The 24,887-nt window shown below is 42.6% G+C and overlaps 3 protein-coding genes across 14 annotated transcripts in view; 1 reads left to right on the top strand and 2 right to left on the bottom strand.

The window, feature by feature from the left end:
* Positions 1-230: 230 nt before the first annotated feature.
* lsm12b (LSM12 homolog b) lies at positions 231-6,552 on the bottom strand. Of its 2 annotated transcripts, none has more exons than XM_034107618.2 (5): positions 6,277-6,545; positions 4,239-4,372; positions 2,943-3,052; positions 1,791-1,917; positions 231-859 (listed from the first exon to the last, which is right to left on the bottom strand). In XM_034107618.2, the coding sequence occupies exons 1-5, from the start codon at positions 6,401-6,403 to the stop codon at positions 767-769; spliced, it is 591 nt and encodes a 196-aa protein (XP_033963509.1). In that variant the 5' UTR covers positions 6,404-6,545; the 3' UTR covers positions 231-766. The 2 variants fall into 2 exon arrangements, with proteins under 2 accessions (XP_033963509.1, XP_033963510.1); XM_034107619.2 differs by having other exon boundaries at positions 768-1,200; positions 6,277-6,552.
* Positions 6,553-6,670: 118 nt separating this feature from the next.
* g6pc3 (glucose-6-phosphatase catalytic subunit 3) lies at positions 6,671-9,674 on the top strand. Its single transcript, XM_034107617.2, has 6 exons — positions 6,671-7,006; positions 7,733-7,839; positions 7,946-8,036; positions 8,144-8,262; positions 8,777-8,918; positions 9,024-9,674. Exons 1-6 carry the CDS (start codon positions 6,789-6,791, stop codon positions 9,364-9,366), a joined length of 1,020 nt encoding a protein of 339 aa, XP_033963508.1. The 5' UTR covers positions 6,671-6,788; the 3' UTR covers positions 9,367-9,674.
* Positions 9,675-10,543: 869 nt separating this feature from the next.
* The window catches only part of tanc2b (tetratricopeptide repeat, ankyrin repeat and coiled-coil containing 2b), a 185,195-nt gene continuing 170,851 nt past the window's right edge, over positions 10,544-24,887 (bottom strand). For 8 of the 11 annotated variants that reach the window (XM_071206759.1, XM_034107605.2, XM_034107606.2 and 5 more), the window contains 10 exons: positions 23,903-23,996; positions 21,734-21,867; positions 21,053-21,176; positions 20,105-20,280; positions 19,376-19,508; positions 18,582-18,611; positions 16,648-16,739; positions 16,040-16,186; positions 15,838-15,938; positions 10,544-15,102 (listed from right to left, as the gene is read on the bottom strand). In XM_071206759.1, the coding sequence (XP_071062860.1) occupies positions 13,059-15,102; positions 15,838-15,938; positions 16,040-16,186; positions 16,648-16,739; positions 18,582-18,611; positions 19,376-19,508; positions 20,105-20,280; positions 21,053-21,176; positions 21,734-21,867; positions 23,903-23,996 (3,075 nt within the window). In that variant the 3' untranslated portion in view covers positions 10,544-13,058. The remainder of the gene's footprint in view (positions 15,103-15,837; positions 15,939-16,039; positions 16,187-16,647; positions 16,740-18,581; positions 18,612-19,375; positions 19,509-20,104; positions 20,281-21,052; positions 21,177-21,733; positions 21,868-23,902; positions 23,997-24,887) is intronic. The other 3 variants (XM_034107607.2, XM_034107609.2, XM_034107612.2) reach the window with 1 other exon arrangement.

Genomic DNA, 24,887 nt, shown 5'->3' with positions numbered 1-24,887 from the left:
ATTACATGGCTGCATCACAACCAGGCTACCAAACAATCTGTAGAGAGAAACCTGAGCATTTTCCAGAGAAACCTCCTCTGATGACAGCCTCATGCCCCCCCGAGGAAAAGTGATGTCATGTTGAATTTTCAAAAACCCCACAAAGTGAAACAAGCTTAGTACTTCACCCTCAATAATGCCCAACAGTTGTTCAGAATGTGTTCAGGAGTTCTTCAAAAAGTTGTTGAAAATTACAGTCAGAATTTTTGTTACTTTTATTTTAGAAAATGTCCTTTAAAGTGTGGCATTTCAAGTCACATTTTGTTTAAAATACAGAAAATACAGACAGTAGAACATGGATACAGCAAAAAAGGAAACGATGACAGAAAATAAAGCTAACAAGCCTTTCTGACTGCTCTAGTTTTCTCTTTTTGAAATGGAACTGAAGGCAAAGGAAGGAGGGCGGAAAAAAGAAAAAGGCTTCAGGGACAGGAGGGGGTGGGGGGGGTGAGGGTGGGGGGGGCAGAATGAGACAAGTTAGTTAAGGAAACTATGGTTGCTTTATGGTTCATGTTTAAATTATTCTTTATAAAGTCTAATTTAAGATTTAATCTTTCCTCTTTCTTTTTTGTCTTTTTTTTCATTTAATGGTATTTTGATCTTCTGGATCCAGGGCCCACAGCGCTGCTCCTTGTGGTCTCGGACTGAGGACAAGGAATGCCGAATTAGTCTGGCAGTGGGAACAAAACCCCCGCGTCGCCTTCCCCGGCCGACCCGCGCTGCCAACTCAAGAAGATAAAGTGGAGTCCTTCTGTGTTTGCTGTGCTTGTGAACGTTGCATGGACTTCTGACTTTCCACGTCTCTAAAATGTTTCTCAACCTGCAAGAACGAAACCGTGACATTAAAAAAAAACCGGGGACACCATCTTGTGAATATCTAATTTAAATCATATCAGGACGTTGCTGTACAGAGAGCAACAACGTGAAGCAGGCTATACAGTTTTACAAAGCGTTTCAGCGCGATATAAAACAGTTATTCAGAGACAGAAGGAAATACATTATAGCACTTCACACAAATAATATCATGGAGGGTGTTGATGCTGGGGAGGTATGCGCCAACCCAAGAGCTTTTTCTGCCGGTCGAACAGCATCTGAAACCAACTTCCTCTACAGCTTTCCAAAGATGGAGTTTGGGGGGGCTGTGTCCATCAGTTTCAGTAACTATGGGAAACCGAACAGACAGGGCTTCAATCAAGCTTTCTTGTCTCATTCCCAACTTTTTTGTGCTTTTATGTGTTATGTCTTGTTTGGTATGTCTTGCTTATAGTTTTAACGCCAACTTGGCCAGTGCTTTACAGTTCTTGACACCCAAAGAGGAAGATGGGAGGGATTAACCGGATTCAACCCAAACTCCGAAAGCTTCTTTTGTTTTATCGAGTGTATGTTTAGCGGTAGAGGGGACACATGTTAAGCTGAATCAACTAGCTGATTGCTCTAAAGGTCAAGAACAAAACTTAATTTCAACACTGTTTTGATGTTGAATTCATCATTTCAGACTTCCTTTGTAGCTAAATGCAACACTGTTCCCAAATGGGAGGATTTACTTTGAAATCACATACACAACAGTAGATAGAGTATCTTTAGGTTATGCTTATTGGCTAGGCTATAAGGCATTTATCTAGCAAAAGAAGCCGAGTCATTTTCAACTAGAAGTGCTTAAAAAGCGCCACACAAGAAAGTTGGAGCACTCTGGGTGCAAGAGAACAAGTGTATTGTTGGAGTATTATTGTAAAGATAGGAAACATACTTACTATTTTGCGTACATGACTTAAAGCGCTTCCCTCTTTGCCTTTGCAGTTCTCAACCTGGTAAGGCGGCGAGATTACGACGTCGTCCATCACAATAATGTTCTTCTCCTGCCATTTACAGTCTTTGATGCTGCAGAGGAAAGAAAGATCATCACACCTGCAGCTCGAAACGCTACGAGACACGACTGGAAATCACTTTCATTCTTTTTCACTCCGCTGTAGGAATGTCATTACTTTGTTATCATTGGCACAGTGTCCACTCTTATGTTGACTATTTCATTTTAAATCAGGATATGTGTCATGCGGGATATAAAGTTCATAAGCTTCATAGTTTAATGCCTTGATAACAAATGATGAGGTATGAGACATCCATTTCCTGTGATTGTGACGTTGCTCAGCTGCTTAAAGCAAAGTGTTGGAGCGTTTAATAACGCAACAAAAATAAGACATTGTGTGATTGTTAAAAAGCTATCGTCTATTGTGCATTTGTTCTCCTTGAGTCAGCAAAATCCTAAATGAACAAATAAAGCGTCTAAAATAATAATTCCGTTTGTCAAATTGTGTCTTAAAAAAATAAACGTTTTAACTGAATTGACAGAGCTTAAAAAGGTGAGGTCATATTGTTGGGTCATCCGGAAAGAGGGGAAATAAGCAAGTTAGAACAAATACGAGCGAATGTAAAGTTTGTCTGTGTCTAAGTACACAATAGCTCTTTGAGAAAAAAACACCGTCATTCATTAATTCACGAAAGCCCAACCAGGGTTTGGGAACGCGAACAAGGCACAGCTGGGAGTACTGTATACACTGCATCAGTTGCACTTTAATGCCTGAACTATTTAAATACCCCCAACTAAATATGTAATAATCAGAGCTCCTTTCCATTTGATAAAAGCAGCAGCCTGTTTCTGCCGAGTTGTCAGATTATTTTCAATTAGTACTTGTTGAGCTCTAATGAAAATCATTCAAATCCCTCTGGTTCCTTTCTGATCAGGTCTTTATCAGAGGTTAAATGATGTGTGTCAAGGTCAGATTGGATCTTGAAGACTTCTCAATCGAGGTAAGCCGTTACACTTTATACTTTCTTAGCATTTCAATATCAGCGTTATTTCATCTTAACGACACGTGGTGCTCTGCTGAGCGACCTGCAGCTCTTACGTTTTGTGAATGGTCTGGAATAGCTGTTGGCCCTCCACAGAAACCCCAGCACTGATTGCATAGGCTTGGGACAGCTTGTCCTCCTTTTCTGACCGTGCTCGATTGGCAAGCTGTGGAGAGTGGAGCAGAGAGGCATTGTTAACATCAAACAGTGTTTCATTTGACAGCTTTGAACAGGAACAGCTTTCTATTCGCATATTACAAAAATAACAGGACAGTTTCAACATTTGTCCTCCTAAGTCTTTCGGTAAATCTAAAGATTTAGCTGCGTGAGACACATTTTCCAAATCTGATTTGCATACATACTTGCACAACAAAGTGATCTCTATCACTGCCTGAACAATGAGAGTTTACATTTCTCTCCCAAGGGGGTGGAGCTTAGAGGAGCTCTAACTCAGTAGAAAACACCCTGACAATGCCACCAGGGTTAACACTGGGTTTGTTTTATAGCCGTCTATTTTTTAATAAGTATAAGAGCCATCGACAATAATCCGTTTTTCTTCTATTGGCATGAACTCATTCAGGGGGCTGGATCCTCAGTAGTCCATATTTCTCTACTAACTTGATCACATCACAAGTTAGCAAGGACGGCAAAGGCATATCATTTTGAAGCCTCGTTCTAGCAGAAACTATTATGGCTTGTAAGCTCTAATATACGTACACATGTACTGACCATATAAAGTCACTAAATATTAAGTGACTGCCTCGTATTTCACACGCAGACATCCTCCTTGGTACTGAAGACCAATGAAAAAGCCAGATAATATCAATCAACATTTTACTTTGAAGTTGGATAGATTCACCAGAATGCACCTTCAGATTTGGTCAATTTGAGACGAGCGGGCGGTGCTTATGTTCATCCTCACATTCACCTAATGGAGAGGCTCTCAACTCTTTACAAGATAGAGGAAATACCTGGAAAACCCACAAGCATGTTCCTTGGAGATATTTGACCAGTTGTATACTTTTATAGTCTTAGTTATGAAAGAAAAGCAACAAAAAAGCCTTAGAAAGATGTATTTAACACCATTGGCAGACTCTAGTTAAAGATGTGTTGGATTAGAACATAATATATGAATTACTATAGATATTAAATGAAATATTTGACTTTAAAATGAATATCGAACTAGAATATGTATAACTGTTCAAATGAATGAATCTGAACCTTCCACACTGACCCTTTGGGGAAAGTCAGACAGACTCCACAGAACTACTGACTGCTATGTAACAGCTCTCAGTCCCATCACACTCGTGACTATCATCACACGGACAGAGGAGAAGGACAGAAAGACGTACCTTGCTAACATTCAGAGATGCTAGTGGGGGTGGGGTCTCGGTGCGGTCATTAATGATGTCCACATCAGAAACATAGGCTAAGTTGATCAGGATGACGTCGTTGAGGTTCGGCTTGCCGCTGGAGGAAGCACATTCTTGGAAGGAACTAAAGTCAAGGCACACAACTTCATGACAATGCATCACAAGACAACATGACTATGGAGATCATCTGACCCCTCAGGAACCTGAACACATGCAGAGGAGCTGGTGATACGGAGAGCACTGGCCACTAACAGGCGGTGAGAGGTGGTGCCAGTTACTGAGGCAAGGGGGTGCACTTATTTCCAGCTGCAAATAAAGTATCCATTTGCTGTGATATACGACTGACTTTAAGGGAAGCTGGACTTATTTAACAAATTATTTAACAAATAAAATAAATGTAGCCATGGCAGCTTAAAGCACACTGGTTTGCTTTTAGATCAAATCCTCCATTCTTTTCCTAGAAATATACTTGTGAGTGAATGAACAGCAATACAGGTACATCACATTTAACAAAGTAAAGGAGAATGTGGCAAATTAATTTCTATGAAAGTGTGGGGTTCTAAAAACCCTACAAATCCCAGGTATCGAACACACGTGCCTGGTCTGTAATACAGGAAGGGCTTGTCAGGCTCGTCAATGTCATTCCAGCAATGTGTACAGCAGCCAGGCTTTCCACATATTTAGGTGAGATTTACAATATATTGAAGGCATTAGTTCACGCAATGACCTTTACTTTTTTGGCTCACTGATCCAATAGAAACAAACAAGTCAGGGTCAGAATTTGACCTGTTATGACAGTGAAAACATTACATTTTCACTCAAGTGGCATACATAAATTGCTCATACTTTCCATATTGCACGCATTATGGTTTCATTATGAGCTGCATATGCTTAGATTAAATCTAAACCCCATTAAAAAAAGCTTAATAGAAATGTCCAGGCTGTTCTAGCTCATCATCTCATTCAGATGGTTTAACTATGAACTAATTAGACTCATGTTGATTCAGTTTTTCTTGGAAGGGACTGAAGTGTCACACAAACCGAAAGGCCTTTGATGCCAACTGTCAAACCATCGCTGTGCATCGACTTCATTCCTTTGGCGGTTCACTCCACTGACTTGACGTTAACTACACCTCAAACATATACATGAATGTAAATCATGAGTGGGTCCAGCATTCCACCTAAATAATGTGCATTTTATCCGCACACATACACACGATCAATGGGTGTAGACAAGATCACCAGCAAGCTAATGTTGGTTGTAATAAGCTACTGATTTATCTGCCCCTATAATTCTGTTGAAATGACACAGAACTGTAACCTATTTCACCCTATATTAACTGTACAATTACAGTTCTACAAGGGTCGGGTTGAGACGTGGGGGAAAAGGCCAGCTGATAAGCTCCGGAATGCTAATACCGTTAATTGAGCTAACGTTAGTAGCGGCGGTGTGGGGTTGACCGACAATTAGCATGTTAGCCGAGCTACTAGCAACTTGATTGTAGCGTGGATAGGAACTCAGTGTCCATTTATGATTATGTTTTTGAAATCAATCGTTAGTTTGTCCAAAAGAAAGGTACCACACACTACATAGAGTAAATGTGTGCACGTGAGCCGGGGCGAGTTGCCCTGAATGTCAGATAGCTTGCTAACTAGCAACGGTTTGTGCCTGTTGAGAGCAAACAGCCATGATGCCTTACTAGGATTCGTTGCCAGATAGTGATCCATGTTGAGTTCTGGCAATACAATGAGTGGATTCACAACCCATGCTCTTTTAATGAGATAACGTGAAGCATTGGAATGACCCGATAATACATGCAATGCCTTTAACAGATGCAATAAGGATGGGCGACTACCTTAGAAGGGAACACATTTAAAACGGACAAAGATATGTAACTCAGCTACCACCAATTACGCCTGCGCGGATCACTATTTGACACATTTTCGGTTACCCTACAGGCCCTTGCAGCCAGGCAGGCCAGCGAGCCGGCCGCAGCTCGAAACAAACAAAGGATACTCAGAGTCAACATCTTGGACTGGTAGTCAAACGCGACCACTTCTCCTTGCAGACGTTGGCCCAAGCAGGTGAGGCAAGAGACATGGCTCCCGACGCTGAAATACTCCCCCGGTCCAGGAGCCGCCATCTTCTCCGCCAGGAAACCGGAGCGCCTGCCTTACGTAAAGCAACGCGATGTCGTAGTGAGGCGAAACCGGGGCGTGTCGAAGTACGTCGCGTTACGGTCATTCATGAAACTATGTTGTACTTGTATCCCCATGTATATCGTAAACCCGCATGATCCCTAAATAATCAAACTGTTTCAATTTTAGACTTCGTTCGAATATAACTGAAATCATCGAAGTACAAAGTTGTGGCTTTGTCTCCCATAAAGTGGCGCTCTCTATTCATAGGGCTCCCCCTATCGGTGATGTGACGGCACTGCTAGCTTTGCTGCAGCCACCCCTGAAGAACTAATGATCAGGATTGCATTTTGATTATTTTTATTCACATCTAAGTAGTAGGACGCAGGCATGGAGGACATTCACACCCAAGGCATCTGGATGGCTGAAAGTCTCCAGAAGAGGACGATGAGCCAAGAAAAAATATGGCTGGTTATCACTCATATTGGAGATCCCAAAGCAGCCTTTCTGCTCGTCTTTCCTTTCGCATATTTCTTCAGCAAACGAGCTGGAGTAGCTGTGCTTTGGGTAGCAGCTATATCGGAGTGGTTAAACTTGGTGTTTAAATGGTAAGGCACAACACATATGTGTATAAGAACATGGTTTAATGCGGAGCTTCTCTTCTCTGTTTTGTTATGTTAGGCATCTCAAACATATGTTAGCATGAAGCTAAACGTGCTGTTGACATTCAGATGTGTCAATGTTAGGTAGATACCCCGACTAATATTGTGCGTTATCATTATTATGACATTTAAAAAAAAAAAAAAGCAAAAATGAAGTTAGAAACAATTGTATTATTTATTTAGTTGTCGTTGCAGTTTCGAGACCCAAGGCAATTGCAGTTCAACACCGTCTACTGTCCGATGTGAAACAGATACAAAAGGAACCTTTATATGCAGCAGTACAATTACTCGGCATACTAGGCATTTTGTAGTAGATACAATTACAAAATATATTTAACATTGGTAACGGATCACAAGAGCATACTACGAATAGCTATCATAAATACTTTAAAAAAAAAAAACACATTATTTGCACAACTGTTACTGTAGGATGTAAACTGTTCAGAATGAGATGGGACTTAAGGACAGGGTACTCAAAATTGAAAGTCAAATAAGCATTAAATGATTGTCGGATAAACAATGTTAGGACAAACAAAGTATCTTTAATATACAGTACAAAGACTAACTGAAGTAATGTTGTTTCACCATGTGGTACAGTTGGTGAAAACAGACCAAATGGATATAAAATTGCATTATTCTACTTAATGTGTTGTGAACTAATTTCTTTACTAGGATGCTGTTTGGAGAAAGGCCATTCTGGTGGATAGGGGAATCACGTCTGTTTGTCAACAGAGAACCAAACGTTCTCCAGTTTTCCTCAACATGTGAAACAGGCCCAGGTGAGCAGTCATTCAATTCAACATATTTTCATTTCTGTATAAGTCATAGAACGTAAACTTAATTCAGTGCAAAGTCAGAGCTCTAAAGCTGAACTCCGTCTCTCAGGGAGTCCGTCGGGACATGCAATGGTGACGGCAGCAGTCTGGTGGGTCGTGGTGTCCACACTGGGGTCCTTCCTGCACTCACGGACTCACAGGTTTGCCCACTTCAGATAAACAAAAAGAAAAGATGCACAGATCAAACAAGTGGAGATCATCAGAGCTATTGTTTCCCAAATGAATCCCGTTATGTGTGCGTCTCCAGTGTGGTGTTATCGGCTGCTCCCTACCTGCTGTATGTGGTGATGCTGGTGGCCGTTGGAATGTCCAGGATCTTCATCCTCGCCCACTTCCCTCACCAGGTCATCACTGGCTCCATCACAGGTCTGAACACAGTTTGAAGCACCTGCTAGAACATGGATTGTGTGTAGGGCATAGGTGTAAAATCCTCCACCTCTGTCTTTATAATTGTACATAAAAACATTGATGCATGCTCAGCAGAACGTTGCTTAGCGGACTTCTGTCTGTTTCTCAAACCAGGGGTGTGCCGATGGCCATCTACTGTAGGTAATACACTGACTATGGATACGGATGTGATGTGGATATTGTTGACAGTACCTTTTACAACCCCACTCTAAATATGGAATTATCACTGAAATACTCAAAACTGTCCATAATTACCATAAAACCTCGGACTCTTTGATTTGTAACAATTCCCACTGTAGTCTAATCCACTTTTCAGACCAGTTTTAAAGGAATGGAAACATATTTTAGGTTAAACGTAGATCTATTGTCTAACATTAGATTTCAGCATACCATGGAGGTAATCTTCCATACAAGTAAAGAACAAACACGGTATTTTCCTTGGAGATTTTAACCTATTGAGTTCTTTTGTAAGGCTTCATTCTGGGGGTGGTCCTGAGCCGCAGAGTACCTGAAGGTCGCCCCCTGCTGTTCTTCTTCAGCTTCAGCATGGGCCTGCTGCTCGGCACTCTGCTGCTGCATGCTGGACTGCAGCAGCTGGGAGTGGACCTCTCCTGGTGAGTCTTTCTATAACATGTATGTGTATTGATGAGTCTTATCATTGTATAATAAGCTCTGTGAGGTGAAGCTGTACATTGTTCTTGTTTCTATCTATTCCACAGGTCTATTACTTTGGCTAAGAAGTGGTGCAGCCGTGCAGAGTGGATCCGTTTGGACACGGCCCCGTTCTCCTCTCTGACTCGAGACTGCGGGGCCCTCCTGGGTTTGGGGCTGGCCCAGTACTGGAAGCCTGGAGGGTGGTCTCTGCCCTGGGCCCCCCGGGCTCTGTCTCTGGCCATTTCCTCCATGGGACTGTACCACGTCAACCGTCTGCCCCTCCCGGTGCAACCTCAAGGCCTCTTCTATAGCCTGTTCTTCATCAAATTCGTCATTGTGCCTCAGGTTGTCATAGTGCTGGTGCCCGGACTGGTTTACCTTTTCACGCACAAAAAGAAGAAGGACTAGAAACTACAATAAGGACTTTAGATTCCTTCTAGGTTTCTGGAGGCACCTTTAATGTCTGTCTATTTTCAAATTCATGGTTGTGTTAGATACTCCAAATTAGTTTTTGTTCTCTTATAATTCACATGGCATTAGTCTTCAGGTTGTTACTTCATGCTCCTTCATTCTTGGCTTTCATTTTACTTTATTCTTGGGGTTGAATCTGATTTGAATTCTCTTCACATTTGCAGTGAATCTATATACAGCAATAATAAGTGTTGATAAGGTGGTATTAGGCCTCAAATAAAATGTTACCTGACTTTGAAACCTAATTTGGCGGGGTCTGGCTCTTGATGGTTACCAGGCTGTAGAAAAACCTCTTGTTGATCCTTTGCACTTAAAGATTAGGCCAAGGAAGGAAAATATCTGGTGAATCAGAAAATGTTTTTCTTCATGAAAGTCAGGACCATTGTTCATGAAAATACTAGACATGGTTAAAACAGCCAAGAAACTTCAAACCTACAATCATTGAGACTTTACGATCTTCAAGAACATTTAGAAATTGTTAATGTTACCTAAGAAAGGTCAACAGGGTTTATCAATGCATTCCTATAACAATGCAGCAGAATCTAAAATACCTTCTTTGTTTATTCTACACTCTCCGTCCCTGTCAAAACCTGGTGCATATATTACCCACAATGCAATTCAACCACCAACAGTTTGCTTCAGACATTCAGGTGTGCGATGCGAGCAACGGCAAATATAGCCTCAAGCCATTAGCCTACGTCACTTGAGGGAGTTAATCATATTTTGAAAATCCACAATGTTAGGTATAAGTTAACAATCTGTGCACAATTAAACATTAAGACTTAGATTGATCATATCCAGGGGAAAAACACCATATTTGGGCAAAAAAGGTGCTGCTACTTTGGTTGAAAGGTCAAAGATGATTGAACCACTATAACACATACTGTATTTCTGGGAGTCGCATTGCACAGAAGGTTGGTACTCTGTCGTCACACTGCTGTTACATTTAGTTTTGAGGACCAAAATCCACCAAATTATCTGTGTATGTATACAATTATTCAGTAAAATAAACGACTGACATGCAGGCCGTGTTTCAGTTGGTAACCATTTATAAATATGTTCTTTTTTTTCTCCATTACATAGGTTTGACTGTACAGATTACAATCAGTTATCATGAGATAAAAACACATTCTTTTTTATTGTTTTTAATTAAACTTTTTATCACAGCGATCTGAAAGCTCACATTTACAGACAAGAGAACTCTGCTCAGCAAGCAAATACATTAAAATAAAATAAAAGGAACCGTTTGCTTTTTGTCTGGTGGGGTTGAAGGAAAATGATAAGGACAGTTCAAGTAGCAGTCTCCTTATCTTCATCCGGACGTCGTACCACACCAGGGTCAGAACACCGCTATACATGTTTCTGCTCGAGCTCATGGAAAGAATATAACATGCATAAGACTATTTACAGCAAACTAATATACATAGACAGCTTCAAACCATACACCCTCATCTTAGAAGTATTCTTAAATTAAGTATAATACAGTTTATACCTTCATTTCTGTAAAGATAAGTAGGGCATCTCTCCGGTGAAACCTCTTTAGATATTCTTTATCAGAGAAACCAAAATAAAACGTTACAGACAAATGGTCTATAACTTTTCCCACATATACAAATAACTTGGATATTCTCATTATTCCACTTTTTCCACCACCTAAACTCCAAATATGGAGTTTTCTGGGCGCTGAAACTTCAGTCATATTTTCTTTTTTGTTGCAGTAGATTTGACCTTATTTCAAGATGTGTGCAAGACCAGTGGATTAGACTGGCTTAGTTAGAGACTTTAATGGATATTTCCTTTATGATTCTTAAATATGATTTGCCTCTTGAAACAAACCTGCTTCACCCACAAACCCGAGAGGAGTCAGTATATACAACTTGTGCTAGAAAGTCTATACATCTTCACCAGTTTAAAAACATTGGCTGCTCTTCATGTTGTCATTCATCACTGCTTTGTAAATCATATAATAATTATTATAATATTATTATTGTCTATGATAGTCTCACTGGTCAGAGGTCAGCCTGATCACACGCCCGCTTTTCTCCGAATTCAACAATCATAACAACAAAGTAAGTAAAATACATAAAGTGCACCCTTAGTTTAGAACTTAACAGGCATTTTTAGTGCAGAAGTGGCGGAATAAAAATGCATTGTGGGTAAAAAGAAACAACACAAACGTATGCAGGAGGAAGGGGGAGGTCGGTAACGGTGGTCGTGTATGCATTTGCTTGCTTTTAATCGCTGAGCGCAATCCATATTAGCCCATCACTAGCATATGTACTGTACTCTCTCTAAGGAACAGACTGTCACAGAGGAGGGGGGGCAGAGAGGAACTTTGATACTCATGTATCACATCATATATTCACCTCTGCATCATATGACCTGCATTCATTTACACTTAAATATAGCAATCTATCTTCAAGCCAGGTTTGTATTAATTCTGCATCATGTAAGCAAGTATTCAAAGCTGCTTATTGACAGGGAGCTAGTCCAATATGTCAGGACACGTTATTAAAGCCTTGATGCTAATGAGGTCTGTGATAGGGTCATTATCCTGTAAATAAAAGTGAGACTTTACGATCTTAACATTATTTTATACACTTTGTGAAACTCTTGTTAAGTTTTTAATGACTTTGTGCAACTGGGAGTCAAAAACCATTGATTGTAAGTCAATTATAATATCAATATTACTATTAATTCAACACATCTTTTGTTCTAGCTTACAATATGACAATATGAGGATTTGTTGCACTGAATATTGTTGGATTTTGGACTGTTGGTCGGACAAAACGCAACTTTTGAAGACCTCGTGTTGGATCAGATTTGGGCATGTTGCTATATTATGACATTTTACTTCAAAACATCTTCAAATGTAATTTTACATTTAAAAGTAATCTGCATTTTCTTGCATTAAGCCACAACAAACTCTTTTTTATTATGACACAGAGGTGAGTATATCATTCAGAGTTGTTCCATGTCCCTCCTTACCCTGGTCTAATGTCCTCATCCATATGACTAGCAGTGGGACACAAAGGCAGGGTTAACAAATACAATTCAAACGCAAACTATGCTTTTCTTTCTATGTACAATATATAACTTAATTATAAATATTGTAATTTTTCTCTAAGTACTGAGTTGTTGAGCCATTTTTATTTTCTGAGCAATGTACAGTATTGAACATAGAATATTGTATTACATAGAATAGAGCCTACTAGCAACCTCGGTTAAGAGCACACTTTGAAAGAACAGAAGATGGATACAGTCCACGAGAAGAGTCCGATGATGAGTACTTTCACTCCTGTAGTCCCACCCGATGTGTTCACCTGGTGGGACTTTGTGCCACGTGACGTTTTGGAAGTGCACTGGTCTTTGATTCAGTATTAGAACTCCTGTTATCCCGTATGTGACGGTTTATGATAATGAAAGAATCGCTTCTCAATGTCAGTTATTCTTCTTGTTTAAGATAATGTCTAATCTCCTACGCGTTTTCTCTCTCTCTGATGAGTTCTTTAGGTTTGTCCATGTCACATACACAAATGTTCAGCATCATATCCTGTCAAGCTAAATATTTTTCTCCTCTCACTCCCACTAACACACCCGAGTCCACTCAACCAATCACAGGCGGGCCATCACACATTCGACTCCACAAATGGTCTCTTTGGTTTGATGGGGGAGGTGGGGCCTTGGGAGCGGGAGTCCCGCGAGAGCTGGCGGTACATGTTGTCCTGGTAGGCCTGAGCCACGGGCAGAGTCCTGGCCACCTTCACGTCGGGGTAGGTGGGCACCTGGCTGACCCGCTCCAGGATGTCCCCCCCACCGCGGGAGCCGTTGGCCATTTTCCCCAGTGAGGGCGGCTGGGTATAGTAGTCCTCCTCCAACAGGTGTCCGTTCTGGGCGTTGTTGGTCTTGTTGTAGTAGGCGATGTTGCCCAGCGAGGCGGGGGGGCTGTAGGTGGAGCCTTGCTGGACCAGTTGCCCCGGTGACGTCGGGCTGATGGCGGAGTCCATGGACGTCATGTTCCTGGAGCGCGTGGGCTGGTGCAGGTACTGCTGGGCCCGCGCCGTCTTGTCGATGATGCCCATGAAGGGCGTGTTCCGAGAGCGGGTGGATTCCCCTGGATACTGGGAGGGGGAGATGGGGGACATGTCGTCACAGGAGCGCTCGTACGAGGCCTGCAGGGGGATCTCCATCTGCTGAATGGAGGAGGACGGCCTGAAGCCCGGCGCTAAGTTGGAGGTGGATCCAGTGGAGATGTTGTTGCTGGAGGGGGAGAACCGGAGGCCCACGCTCTGAGAGTGGATGAGGGGCCTCGGGGTGGGCACATGCGGCTTCATCTCAGTAGTATTGGCACTGACGGGGCGTCTCACCATGTGTGGGATCTCGGGGGAGCCCAGCTGGCAGGGGGGCATGACGTTGACCCGCTCCAGCACGTGTTCAGAGACAGGGTAGTAGGCAGCTGACTGGCTGCGGCTGATCTGAGGTGTCTGGCTGTAACGGATGCCCCCCGGGCCCCCGCTGCTGGCGCGGTAGGCAGAGGAGGGGCGCTGGGGTAGCTCATCCTTCAACAAGCCGGACTCCATAACCCCTCCTCGGCCCCCGTGCTGACAGAGGGCCCCAGAGCTGAGGCTGGCCTGAACCTGGGGCATGGACCGTCCATCCAGCGAGGGCTGGTACACCAACCTGCTCTCTACATCCACGGACCCCCCCTGGTAGCGGCCCCCCATGGAGTGGCCCATCTGACCGCTATACAGGCTGTTGCCCATCACACTGGGCTGGTTTGTGCGCACTATCTGGGCTATAGAAGGCTGGAGGCGGAGGCCCTGGGCCTGGTGGTGCTGGGAGGACAGGGAGGGCTGGGAGCTCAGCTGGAAGGACCGCTGGCTGCTCATCTTGGAGAGCGGGGACTTGGGCCGGCCCGGCAGCTGCTCCGTCTGGTAGCGCACAGGAGACCCGGACTGGGACCTGTACATACACACGCTCTCTACAGGCGGACTGGCTCTGTACTGAGCGGCCCGGCGGAGAGGGGAAGGCGGTGGGCTCTGGTGGTCCATCCCCTGACCCCCAGGAGCCATAGAAGGCGGGCTGTAGCCGTACTGGTGCACCGGGGAGGTGTGGGGGGGGCTGTGCCGGTAGTGGTTCTGATGCGTCGGGGAGAGGGAGGGTGAGGTGGGGTTGTAGGAGCCGCGGGTCGGAGAGGACATGGAGGAGGAGGTGGGGTGGTACTCGTAGGGCTGGCCCATGGGCGACCCCCCGGTCAGGTACATCTGATCTGGGTGTGTAGGGGAGAGCGGGGGGCTGTGGATGATGGGGAGGCTGGAGGGGTTGCTGTGGGACTCGGGTGGGGGCAGACACGCGGACATGGCCTCCAGCTCCTGCTCCAAGTAGTCCTCGTCCTCAAACAGGTCCTGGACGGGCTCCATGTCCTCCAGGCGCGGCTCGGGGGGAGGAGGAAGAGGCATGGACAGGCAGAGGGACAGGGACTCCTCGTCTTCGGGGGGAGGCGTAGGAGGAGGGGAGGGAGGGGGCTCCAGCTCCAGGGCCTGCTGCTGGTGCTCCTCCTGGCTCAGCATGTGGTACTCCTCCTCCACCCTCTGGAGCAGCCTCTGGATCTCTCGGTTGTTGGGGCACTGCCTCATGGCTTCATTCAGGTCCTCTAAGGCTTCAGGGAATTGTCTGAAAGGAGGATGAGGGTTAGTCTGGTGAAGAGAGTCAGAAACACTTCATCACAGCCTTCACTATTCCATGGTAACCAAGGAAAGAATAATATACTAATTATAGGAAACGCTATATTTATATTGTTTACTATAAAACAAATAGTTTATTTAATTGATATTGTATCATAGCCGATAATACAAAATTAAAATGACATTACAGTAGTAAATCATTTATGAACAGTCTATTGTTGCACACATTAAAACATCTTATAAACCATACAAAGTATTAATGATAACCAAACAGTAAATAAACATTACATAAATGGACGGACCACACGCCAACAACTAACCTTTGATCAAATATTAACCATCATTTCAAACGTTTTTATAGAGGTTTTAAAGTACTTCTTAAAAGGTTTTCAAATCATATTATTAGTCATTAACTAAATGTAATATTGTGTATAAAAGTCATGATGTGAACAACAATAAACAGTTAAATAAATGATAGCATTACTTAGCATTAGTAAGCATGATAATTATGATTTAATAATGTAAATGACCATGTATTAATAATGGCTAGTTTAAACCATGATGTCTGATCGAGCTAAACATTGACATGCGAATTGAATGGAGCATATTGGAGTTTCAATAATTGTACACAAATGTGAGCGTAGCTGCAGAGACAAAACGTACTTCACAGAATATTTCACATACTGAATTGATCATGATGTGTGGAGGGATGAAAGGAGCGTACCTGCTGCTACGCTTGGCGCGTGCTCTGGCATAATATGCCTCATAGGATTTTGGTTTCAGTTCGAGTGCCTTTGTAGCAAATTCCTCAGCCATCCCAAAGTCCTGGAGAGATTCAAACAGCCAACACATATGAACACAAAGGAGAATATAAACGGTTGGTTTGCATACGATAACTCTCAAAAGCTAATCCTCTGGAGACTCACGTTCATTTTCCTCCGACATCGGGACAGGTTGAGGAAGAGCGATACTTTGAGTTCCCTGAACGTCTTGAGGTCCTCGCTGAAGCCTTCGCGTGGAAACTTTTTGAGGGCATACTGATAACGCTGCGCCGCCTCCTTCACCTTCCCCTTCTGTTGGACAAACAGAGAAGACGTTTGATTATCCTCCCTTCACAGTGATATCAAATGCTCATCCGAAAATGATCAGAATATAGAGCAAAGCTAAGCAAAGACAGAGTAGTTATCATAAAATTGTCTTTCGGAATGGGAGTCAATCGCAGAGAAGGGATTCTTGATTTGTATCAGAATTACACATACGTTACACACAAGTACAAAAGTATGGGCTTCAAAGTATACTTCAAAAACACAAATCTAAAGTACTTTAAGGGCAGTGATAGGTTCCTTTAATGTGGCAGCTTTTTTGGGGCTGTCTTTCTAAATATTACTAAAATAATGTATAATATTAAATTAAATGTGACTATCCTAGTACACTATCCTAAAAAAGTGATTATACATCAAAATGTGTATGTTATTTGGATATTTCACATCGTATTTGATTCAATGCATGAAATGTGAGCTCCGGGGTCTCTGACCTTGTAGTAGCTGTCCCCCTCCTCGATGAGCTTGCTGAGTAAGATGATCATGATGTCGGGTTTGGAGGTGGCCATGGCCCACGTGGCTGGACCTGGGTAACACAGGGAGGAGCAGATGAAGACAGAAACACAGTGAGAGAGACACAGAGCAATAAGCGGGAGAGGAGGGGAGACAGGAAACAGCGACTGGGAGTCACACAACAACACAACAGTAAAAACAGGATGAGGAGGACAACAGCCAAGGTGGGAATGGAGGAGGAGAAAAGACAGGCAATCCACTGCAGAAAGAGATTATAAAAACCTGCGCTGACACCTCGAGAACACTGTGACCTCGCAGCGGGACACCTGGGTCAAATACTATTTGCAGATAATTATGAGTGTTTATAAATTCTGCTGAAAGTTTATTGAGCTTAATTGAAGTGCAGAATGAGCACCTTTTGAATTGATGGTGGGCTAACTGTAGCAATTATTTGGAAATATGCTTTGGCCCAAGTAAAGTACAGTAAAAAGTAAATAACTAAAAACACTTTCATGTCTCTTTTTTAAAGATATCATTTCTGTTCAGTCAGACTGATTCAGGGATGTGTTCAAGAACAACAGGAACACTTTTGTTGTGTATTTAAAACGACAAAAAAGACAATTAATCCAGCGGACTGTTTTGTGACTGGAAAATCTATAACACCTTCTATGATGCCCATGTCTGAAATGCATTAAAACAAACTTATAGTGCATTATTATATCAATGCTCATAGCACCGCATATATATCATCATGATTTATAACACATTACACAGAAGTGACATAATATTATATAAATGCTGGTCACTCACTGACATTTCAGATATTTATTTTTACTTAACTTGAAGCAAACAATAAAAGTGTACAACACGCATGAGATATGACACATAGTGTTTACCTAGGAATTTCATCCCCTCACTTAAAGCACCCACTGCTCATTCATATTAATGTATCATCACAATATAAATGTGATTATTATGTATCACAAAGACAATATAAAGAATAACAAACTATAATGATACTTGTTCTTATAGGTCATTCAAAAATAGCGTTATGATGTGTTATACTAACTGTTCTAGAGCAGGTGTTATATTGAATATACAGAGCTATTGGCATATTAAAAAGCATTATAAATGTGTTTGAAGTGCATTTGAGGCTCGGCGTCAGGATAAGTGTTACTGAAGACGATCCCCTGACTGAAACTGATGTGCCTTTGGTGTATCTGCGCAACAGCAATCCTTGACACATGTACAGTACACACCACAGAGAGGAACAGGAAGGGGGATCTTGCACAAGGAGACACGGGGCAGGTACGATAAACAGAAAGAGCAAGCAGGAGGGAAACATCAGATGTGTGCACACTGTCCTCTGAGCTGGTGGTGGAGAGGAAACAGAAGAAATACTGAAAGGAGAAAGTCAAGAATAAAAGAAGAAAGAAGAAAAGAGAGAAGAGATTAAAAAGAGAAGAAAAAGAAGAGTACATAAAAGGTGAAGGTAGGAATTATGCTGACTGTCCTATCTGACTGAGGACACTTCTGGAAGATGAACGATGCACCTCAGTCTGTGGTGCAGAGGCTCAACAGATACATGCATTTCCGCTAAATCACGACCACGCAAGAGTTACTGGGGGTGGGGGGGCTTTCCGTCATGCATCTGTGGGATGGAGGGTCGGCACCTCGACACGACGTCACAGGCTGAAGGCTGGGCATGCTGTCATTAACCACTCGGATGTTATAGCATCTACCTCTAGGCATCACTGTCAGTGCTAATACCTTTGCATGTTATTATTTGTCAGTTTGTGAAGGTTTTGGTAGCTAAGCTGGCCTGCCGAGACTTAGCGACACAGACAACACAGAGAGAGGAGATAGAGCTGTCAAAATGCCTGGTGGGGTGAGAAGTCGACAGCCTTGGCTTTACCTCGGGGCCGACTGGGCAGCGTCTGACATCCTGGGGCCGGAGAGAGAGAGGCGGGGGATAGGGGGGATAGAAGGAGGAGGTCATGAGCAAAGGAAGGAGTGTAGGTGGCGAGGGGGCAGAATTGCCAGAGAGAGAAACAGAGAGAAACAGCGAGGAGGTGAGAGAGGAAGAGAGGTGATGGCGGTGGTGGAGGAGGAGGAGAAGTGAGAAAAAAGGAACACAGAAAAAGCAGCAGTGAGAAGCGGAAAGATAAGTGACAAAAAAAGGGAGAAAGAAAAGTACAAAAAAGAAACATCGCAAGCGCTAATAACAACCTGTCTCCTAGCAACCGCAGAGGAAAAAAGAGAGAGGATGTGATCGAGAGAGGAGCCAAAGAGACAGAGAGAGAAACAACACAGCGGCAACAGTAGTACAATAAAAACACATCGGGGCCAGAAATAGCTGAGGAGAAGCAGCACGATGCGGCAGTGGGGGGGCGGATGGCATACAGTAGGTAGGAAGTGGTTAAAGCTACATGGATACACACACCTGAATCCATGGCAGTATGAAGCTACAGTGCTCTATAATGACCAGCAGGAGGTGTGTATTTAAAACAGAGCGCGTGTTCCCCTTTGGATTCTCCCTTCATGCAGCTCATGCTCGAACTCCAATGCATGACCTTTTTCAAATACAATCTAGAATTGTATCTTATTTCACGGCAGGCAAATAACCTTAAATTGTGGCGCTACGGGATAATGATGCTGCTTCAGAGGAGGCCCTTGCTGAGGCTCTTTACTCCGTCTACCTGCTCTTACCTATCTTAGCTCCTTTCTTGAGCAGGGCGACCACCACCGACGTGTTCCTGCAGCCCACCGCCCGGTCCAGGGGACGCATCCCGCTGTAGTCTACGTGCTCTATCAGGGCCCCGTGGTCCACCAAGAACTGGACCTGAGAACACAGAGGAGTGTGATGAGAACAGCAGGGGAGGAGGAATATATATGTTTTTCTAAAAAATACAATCTTTCAAGAACCAATTCCTGTAAAAACAGTATGAATCTCAGAAATCATTCGATGCCAGCTTTTGGTATTTCATGGTCGGCCATAAACAAATTTCAGTCGATCACAAGAATCAAGATTACCTAAAAAAACGTTTTCAGTCCTATAAAGGGTTAAAAGACACTCAAATGTAATCTACTCCTTCCAATGAAAATCCAAAGACTACAATTATACACATATATATTTATTTATATTAAATATATTCAAATTCCAAACCCACTCCTACTCCGTGACCTCCGTCTGGAATCAAACTCAAAGCTGACTAAGGTTAAATATAGAGACAAGCTTTGGGATAAACTCCACTCAATGGCAAAAACATGAACTGTCGTAAATGGCAGTAACAACGGTTTTTAAATCATCATAATTCGGACGAAACATTTAAATATAATACAACTCAAAATACTCTTTAGTGGCGTTTCGGGTCAGTAAGGAATTAGGTCTAAGGATCAATACCCTGCTGTTTCATTGGTTCATTTACTCTCTCTTACCACTTCCGAGTCGCCGTAGAAGGCGGCCAGGTCGAGGGGCGTGCGTCCGTTCTTGTCTGCGTGGTCGGTGGCCGCTCCGCTCTCCACCAGGCAGCGCACGGCGGGGAGATGTCCCTTCAGACAGGCCCAGCTCAGTGCCGTCAGACCCTCCTTATCCATCAGAGACAGAGAGGCTCCTGGGAAGTGAAGCGGCGCAGCAGTGAGACAAAGCCAGCCTCCATCACGCTGAACTCTTTTCAGAACTAAACGCTTAATTCTTTCGGATGGATTTTAAAAATGTGCTGCTGATTTAATTTGGCTGTGATTATTGTAAACATGGTTTCTAAAAAAGTAATTATGCTTATTTGTATTAGTGCAGGGGCTGAAATTATTTTCTATTAAGCACCATAGGGCGCACCAAGTTCAACACGTGTTGATGTCTGTGTTTACAATGTTCTATTTGCAATGCGGTTTTATAATCATTGTAATTGTAAAAGTGTTGTAGAATATAAGGAGACAGCTCTTTTCTGTGCTCAGGAAAATCATATTTAAAAGATAAAAGAATGCATTCGATTCAATTTGGGAACCTTTCATTTACTGGAAAATGGAGCGCTGAATTGCTAGCTATGAACTAGGAGGAACAGTTACATTTTACTTCATTATGTATTTATTTATTCTAAATATTTTATTTTACTTTACATTTTTTGCTGTATCCCTTTGATTTGAATATGACATTATTGTATTTCTTTTAATTTAATAATGGACCAAAATATTATTAAAATAGTTATCTTGTCATGTTTTTTAATTGTTTTTCCTTTTGTATTCCAATTTTAAAATGACACGAATAATATTTAATTAAATGTATACAACTCATACACTTAGACAGGAGATCTAAATCTTTTAAAAAGTATATATTTATTTTTAAAATGTTCTAAACCCAGGTTTAAATCTCATTCTTTAGACCCTTACCTTGCGATAGTAAGAACTCCACAGTGCCCAGGTGTCCCTCGGAGGCGGCCATCATTAGAGGAGTACGACCCTGCTTGTCTGCCAGGTTGACATCTGCTCCGTGTGTGAGGAGGAGGTCCACGATCTGAAAGCACCAAAACACATCACTCATGTTGTTAGTTAACATCAACAGGAGGGTTTGTGTTCCAGAGAACAAGAAATGACTATACTTTCATTGAATTCAAAGGACATAAGGAGAGTTTCTGTTGCATCTTCACTGCCCTTTGGAGTAGGCCGGAGGAAGCCGAAGTTGAAATGGTGTTCAGTAAAATGCATCTATTATTGTTTTTTAAAGCTATTCCTAGTGGTAATAATGTCACAGCTTCACTTGGATAAACACATCTCACAAGTGCCTTCACAATTCAAAACCTGCCTCCTAAATATTCCTCATAAAAAGCGATTTACAATCATTATAAAATGCCTCATTAATAATACACTAAAACCTGTTCAATAGTAAATAAATGCATCATTGATAATAAGGAAATGTTAATCAAAATGACAAAACATTGGATATTTGTTACTAAAATTATGGTAAATAAAGTTGCCTTTATAGCTAGGTTTCAGATTGATAAAAATCACCTTACACCAGGAAAGTTAAGATGAGTGACAGAATGAGAAGGGGAAGAGAGCAGGGTCACTAACCTGCCAGTGTCCCTGTCGGACGGCGCTGAACAGCGGGACGATGCCCCGTCTGTTGGGCTGGGCCACGGCAGCCCCCTGCTCCAGCAGCAGCCGACACACCTCCAGCTTCCCCCGACCCGAAGCCGCCGTCAGAGCTGTGAGTGACACGCACATAGTCAGGCATGGTGAATGTGGACGATAACAATCTGATGCTTGAGTTATACACAGACATGATTTTCTTGTAATGTGTCAAATGTAAAGTCACATATCCATGGTCATGCAGCTCTCTTTGATCTCTCCAAGCTCCTGCATGACATATCTGGCTCTATAGCAGCTTAATGCTCCAATTGGTTCACCTCCTGCTGAGATATTAGAGCTGGTTTTGCTATTGCTCCCAGAATAAACATGTGAACCGAAGTTGTGTTCAGGAGACAATTCAACAACGGGCTGAAGCTTGATATAAAGCTCTGCAGTGCCGAAGGGAGCTTCAGATTGGTGGGGTTAATCTGTAGTTGCATACGTTGATACATGTTACTATCAAAAAATATAAATTATAGATGATACAAGTTTATACCCTTTGGGAAAACAGTGCATTTCAGGGATTCGTGTTAAAGTATTACTTTAGAGAAGAGGACAGATGAGAGGGGAGGAGAGAAGCCCCTGGAGAGTTTGTGGGAGCAAAGGCCTTTGAAAATACATCTTCTCAAAGTTAATGATTGTAATTGGAATAATTTAAGCAGAGCGAACACATCTCTTTAAAGCAGAGTGCTAGCAGCCCCAGAGGCTTGACCCCGGTTTCAACTATAGGCAGACCCATACCGGATTTTTCAGGCCTACACTGATATTTAAAAATGATATATTGGCCAATTGTAAGTTATTTGAATAATACATTTGTAGAAAAACAAATGAGTTTTGTCTGGTGGAAAAACAACGACACTGTGACACTGGTTGCGAACGAGTAGTCTTTTCTTCATTATCTGAGTTAATGACTCAAGAGTATCTCAGTGGCAGCCATAATAAGAGCTCTAAATGCTAAGGAAAGGAGCTTCCATGCTAATCTTTCTTATCTACTGGACCATCGTAAACCATAGGATACATATTTTGTCATCCCACAATTCCTTGCAACATTTAAAGCGACGCACCATTTGGCCGTCAATCACATCTATCGTTGCTGTTTCATTGCACACTGTGGATAGAGTGGTATTATTTTGGAAAGGAATTTTGACTTTAATTGTACAGCATTAAGTATGTCACGTACTCATTTCCTCTGTGTTTTAAGTTTAAAAAGCAACACCATGCAGTGCAATTCAGTTTGATTCTGAATGCAACATGGTTGGAAGTCATCATGAGTTCTCCTTCAGGGCTGTCCTTGACCTTGTGCTGTTTTCCATCAAGGTCAAAGAAGAGTAGTGAGTAAAAAGGACATGTTTTGTATACTGTTTGAGTGCAGCTACTCATACTTTGGCATCAGTTCCACGTTAACCCAGATATACAAAGATATTGATATTTACCATGATGTTTTATACACCCATATGCTCTTAGCTCAAGTTTAAACCTTTTTCTTCTTTGCTGGAATATCGCTTTGACACAGTTCAGTGAGTACATACATACTCTCCCTCCGGCTGTTTAAGAATAACGTATTTTCAGTTGACCTATCCAACAACACTGGGCTTAAAAATCATCTTCCAGAACAATTGTTATCCTTCTGATCTGTTACAGGCAATGAAGCTACGGCTGAGTGAGTGCAGTCCGACAGCCTTTCTAACAGCTAGCGGGGGGAAATGCGCTCGATCAGGTTTCATCGCTTTAGGTAAAATGATACATCACATTTCTCAGCATCCTGCCACAGGGCAATCAGACTAGTCATTTCTAAGCGCCCTGGAGCACACTCTTCCCTCCGACCCCCCCTCCTCCATGTGAGCCCAGCCCTGTCTGTGCTCCAATGACACCACTGCACTGTCATCAGCCTCTGACGCAGCACACACACAGGAGCGCTCTCTCATATCCGCACTGCAGCGCTCTGCCTCGCAGGAAAACCCTCTCACCAAACACTCCATGGATCCTTCAAAAAACATGGTACAAACTACAGTGGATTTCCCCCTTTTTCCCCCCCACAGCTGCATGAACCATTCACACCCGTCTGTCTGGGCTTTACTGATGTGATGTCATGTCTGAGAGAGGGATCCTCACCTGTCTCCCCCCACAGGGTGTCAAAGTTATTGATCTGAGCCCGCTCCACCTCCTCTTCATCTTTCTCTGGCAGGTCCAGCAGGTAGGACACAATCTGAGGGGGGGGAGGAGATGTCACATGACGCAGATTCATTTACACTAAATAGACTTAGATAAACATGTTGGACACAAAGAAAACGATTACAAAAATGAAACCACTCATAAGTCTACTTTTCTTTTGAATTTGGATCTTTTTACTGTAATCTAATCTGAGGCTGAATTTAAGATGATTTTGTCAGAATGTCATAAAGGCACATACTATATGAACCTGAAGATGAGATTAATATATCCTCTTGAAAAATGCACCTACTGTCATGGGATAGTAAAAAAAAAAAGCAATGCTTCGGCAGATTTCTTGCCTATTGTCATCTTCATGTGTCTTTGTCCACATAGCAGCTCCAACAGACTATCTTAGGTCCAGTAAGCGCTCCTGCCTGACCTTATTTTGTCATTGCTTTAGCCTTTATAGAGCCAAGAGAAGTAAGATTGACCACATAAGGATAATCTATTCCCCTCTCCTTTCATTGTCATCTTTACATCTCTGTATCTTCCTCTCCCTTCCACAATAATCCTGCTCTTTTTCCTTCACATATTCAAATTCCCCGGTGAGCAAAGAAGCAAAGGGCTGCATTACATTTTTAAAGTGCGTTCTCTCCAAACCTGCTTCAAAACTACTTCACTATGTGATTCGTCTCTAGTCCTGACACTCTGAACATTTAGTCACAAGTGTGTTTTAAAAATAAATTGTAGTAAAACATGTATTACAAGGAAACGCAATCCCACACATCTCTGCAATGTTTGAATGCATGTTTACACAGAGTAAAAGCTGTTGGAGGGGATGATGAGAGCAGTCTGTGGCGCACGAGTGGTTTGTTTACTTTCAGCTCACACACTCATCATCGTCAACATTTTAGAGCCGTCTGGTTCTTCTTACATCCCATTTTTA

This window comes from Pseudochaenichthys georgianus, chromosome 19 (genome assembly GCF_902827115.2).
Source record: "Pseudochaenichthys georgianus chromosome 19, fPseGeo1.2, whole genome shotgun sequence".
In the NCBI taxonomy this organism is placed as follows: domain Eukaryota; kingdom Metazoa; phylum Chordata; class Actinopteri; order Perciformes; family Channichthyidae; genus Pseudochaenichthys; species Pseudochaenichthys georgianus.
Note: the sequence above shows the minus strand (reverse complement) of the source record. Positions and strands in the feature narration are given on the sequence as shown.

Excerpts from the sequence above, each read along its gene's own strand:
- lsm12b (XM_034107618.2), bottom strand. The coding sequence starts at position 6,403 with ATGGCGGCTCCTGGACCGGGGGAGTATTTCAGCGTCGGGAGCCATGTC. Across the intron at positions 4,373-6,276 it reads GTCCAAGATGTTGACTCTGA|AATGTGCTTCCTCCAGCGGC; the intron begins GTATCCTTTGTT and ends GTTCCTTCCAAG. Across the intron at positions 3,053-4,238 it reads CATCTCTGAATGTTAGCAAG|CTTGCCAATCGAGCACGGTC; the intron begins GTACGTCTTTCT and ends CACTCTCCACAG.
- g6pc3 (XM_034107617.2), top strand. The coding sequence starts at position 6,789 with ATGGAGGACATTCACACCCAAGGCATCTGGATGGCTGAAAGTCTCCAG. Across the intron at positions 7,007-7,732 it reads TTAAACTTGGTGTTTAAATG|GATGCTGTTTGGAGAAAGGC; the intron begins GTAAGGCACAAC and ends TTTCTTTACTAG. Across the intron at positions 8,263-8,776 it reads CATCACTGGCTCCATCACAG|GCTTCATTCTGGGGGTGGTC; the intron begins GTCTGAACACAG and ends TTCTTTTGTAAG.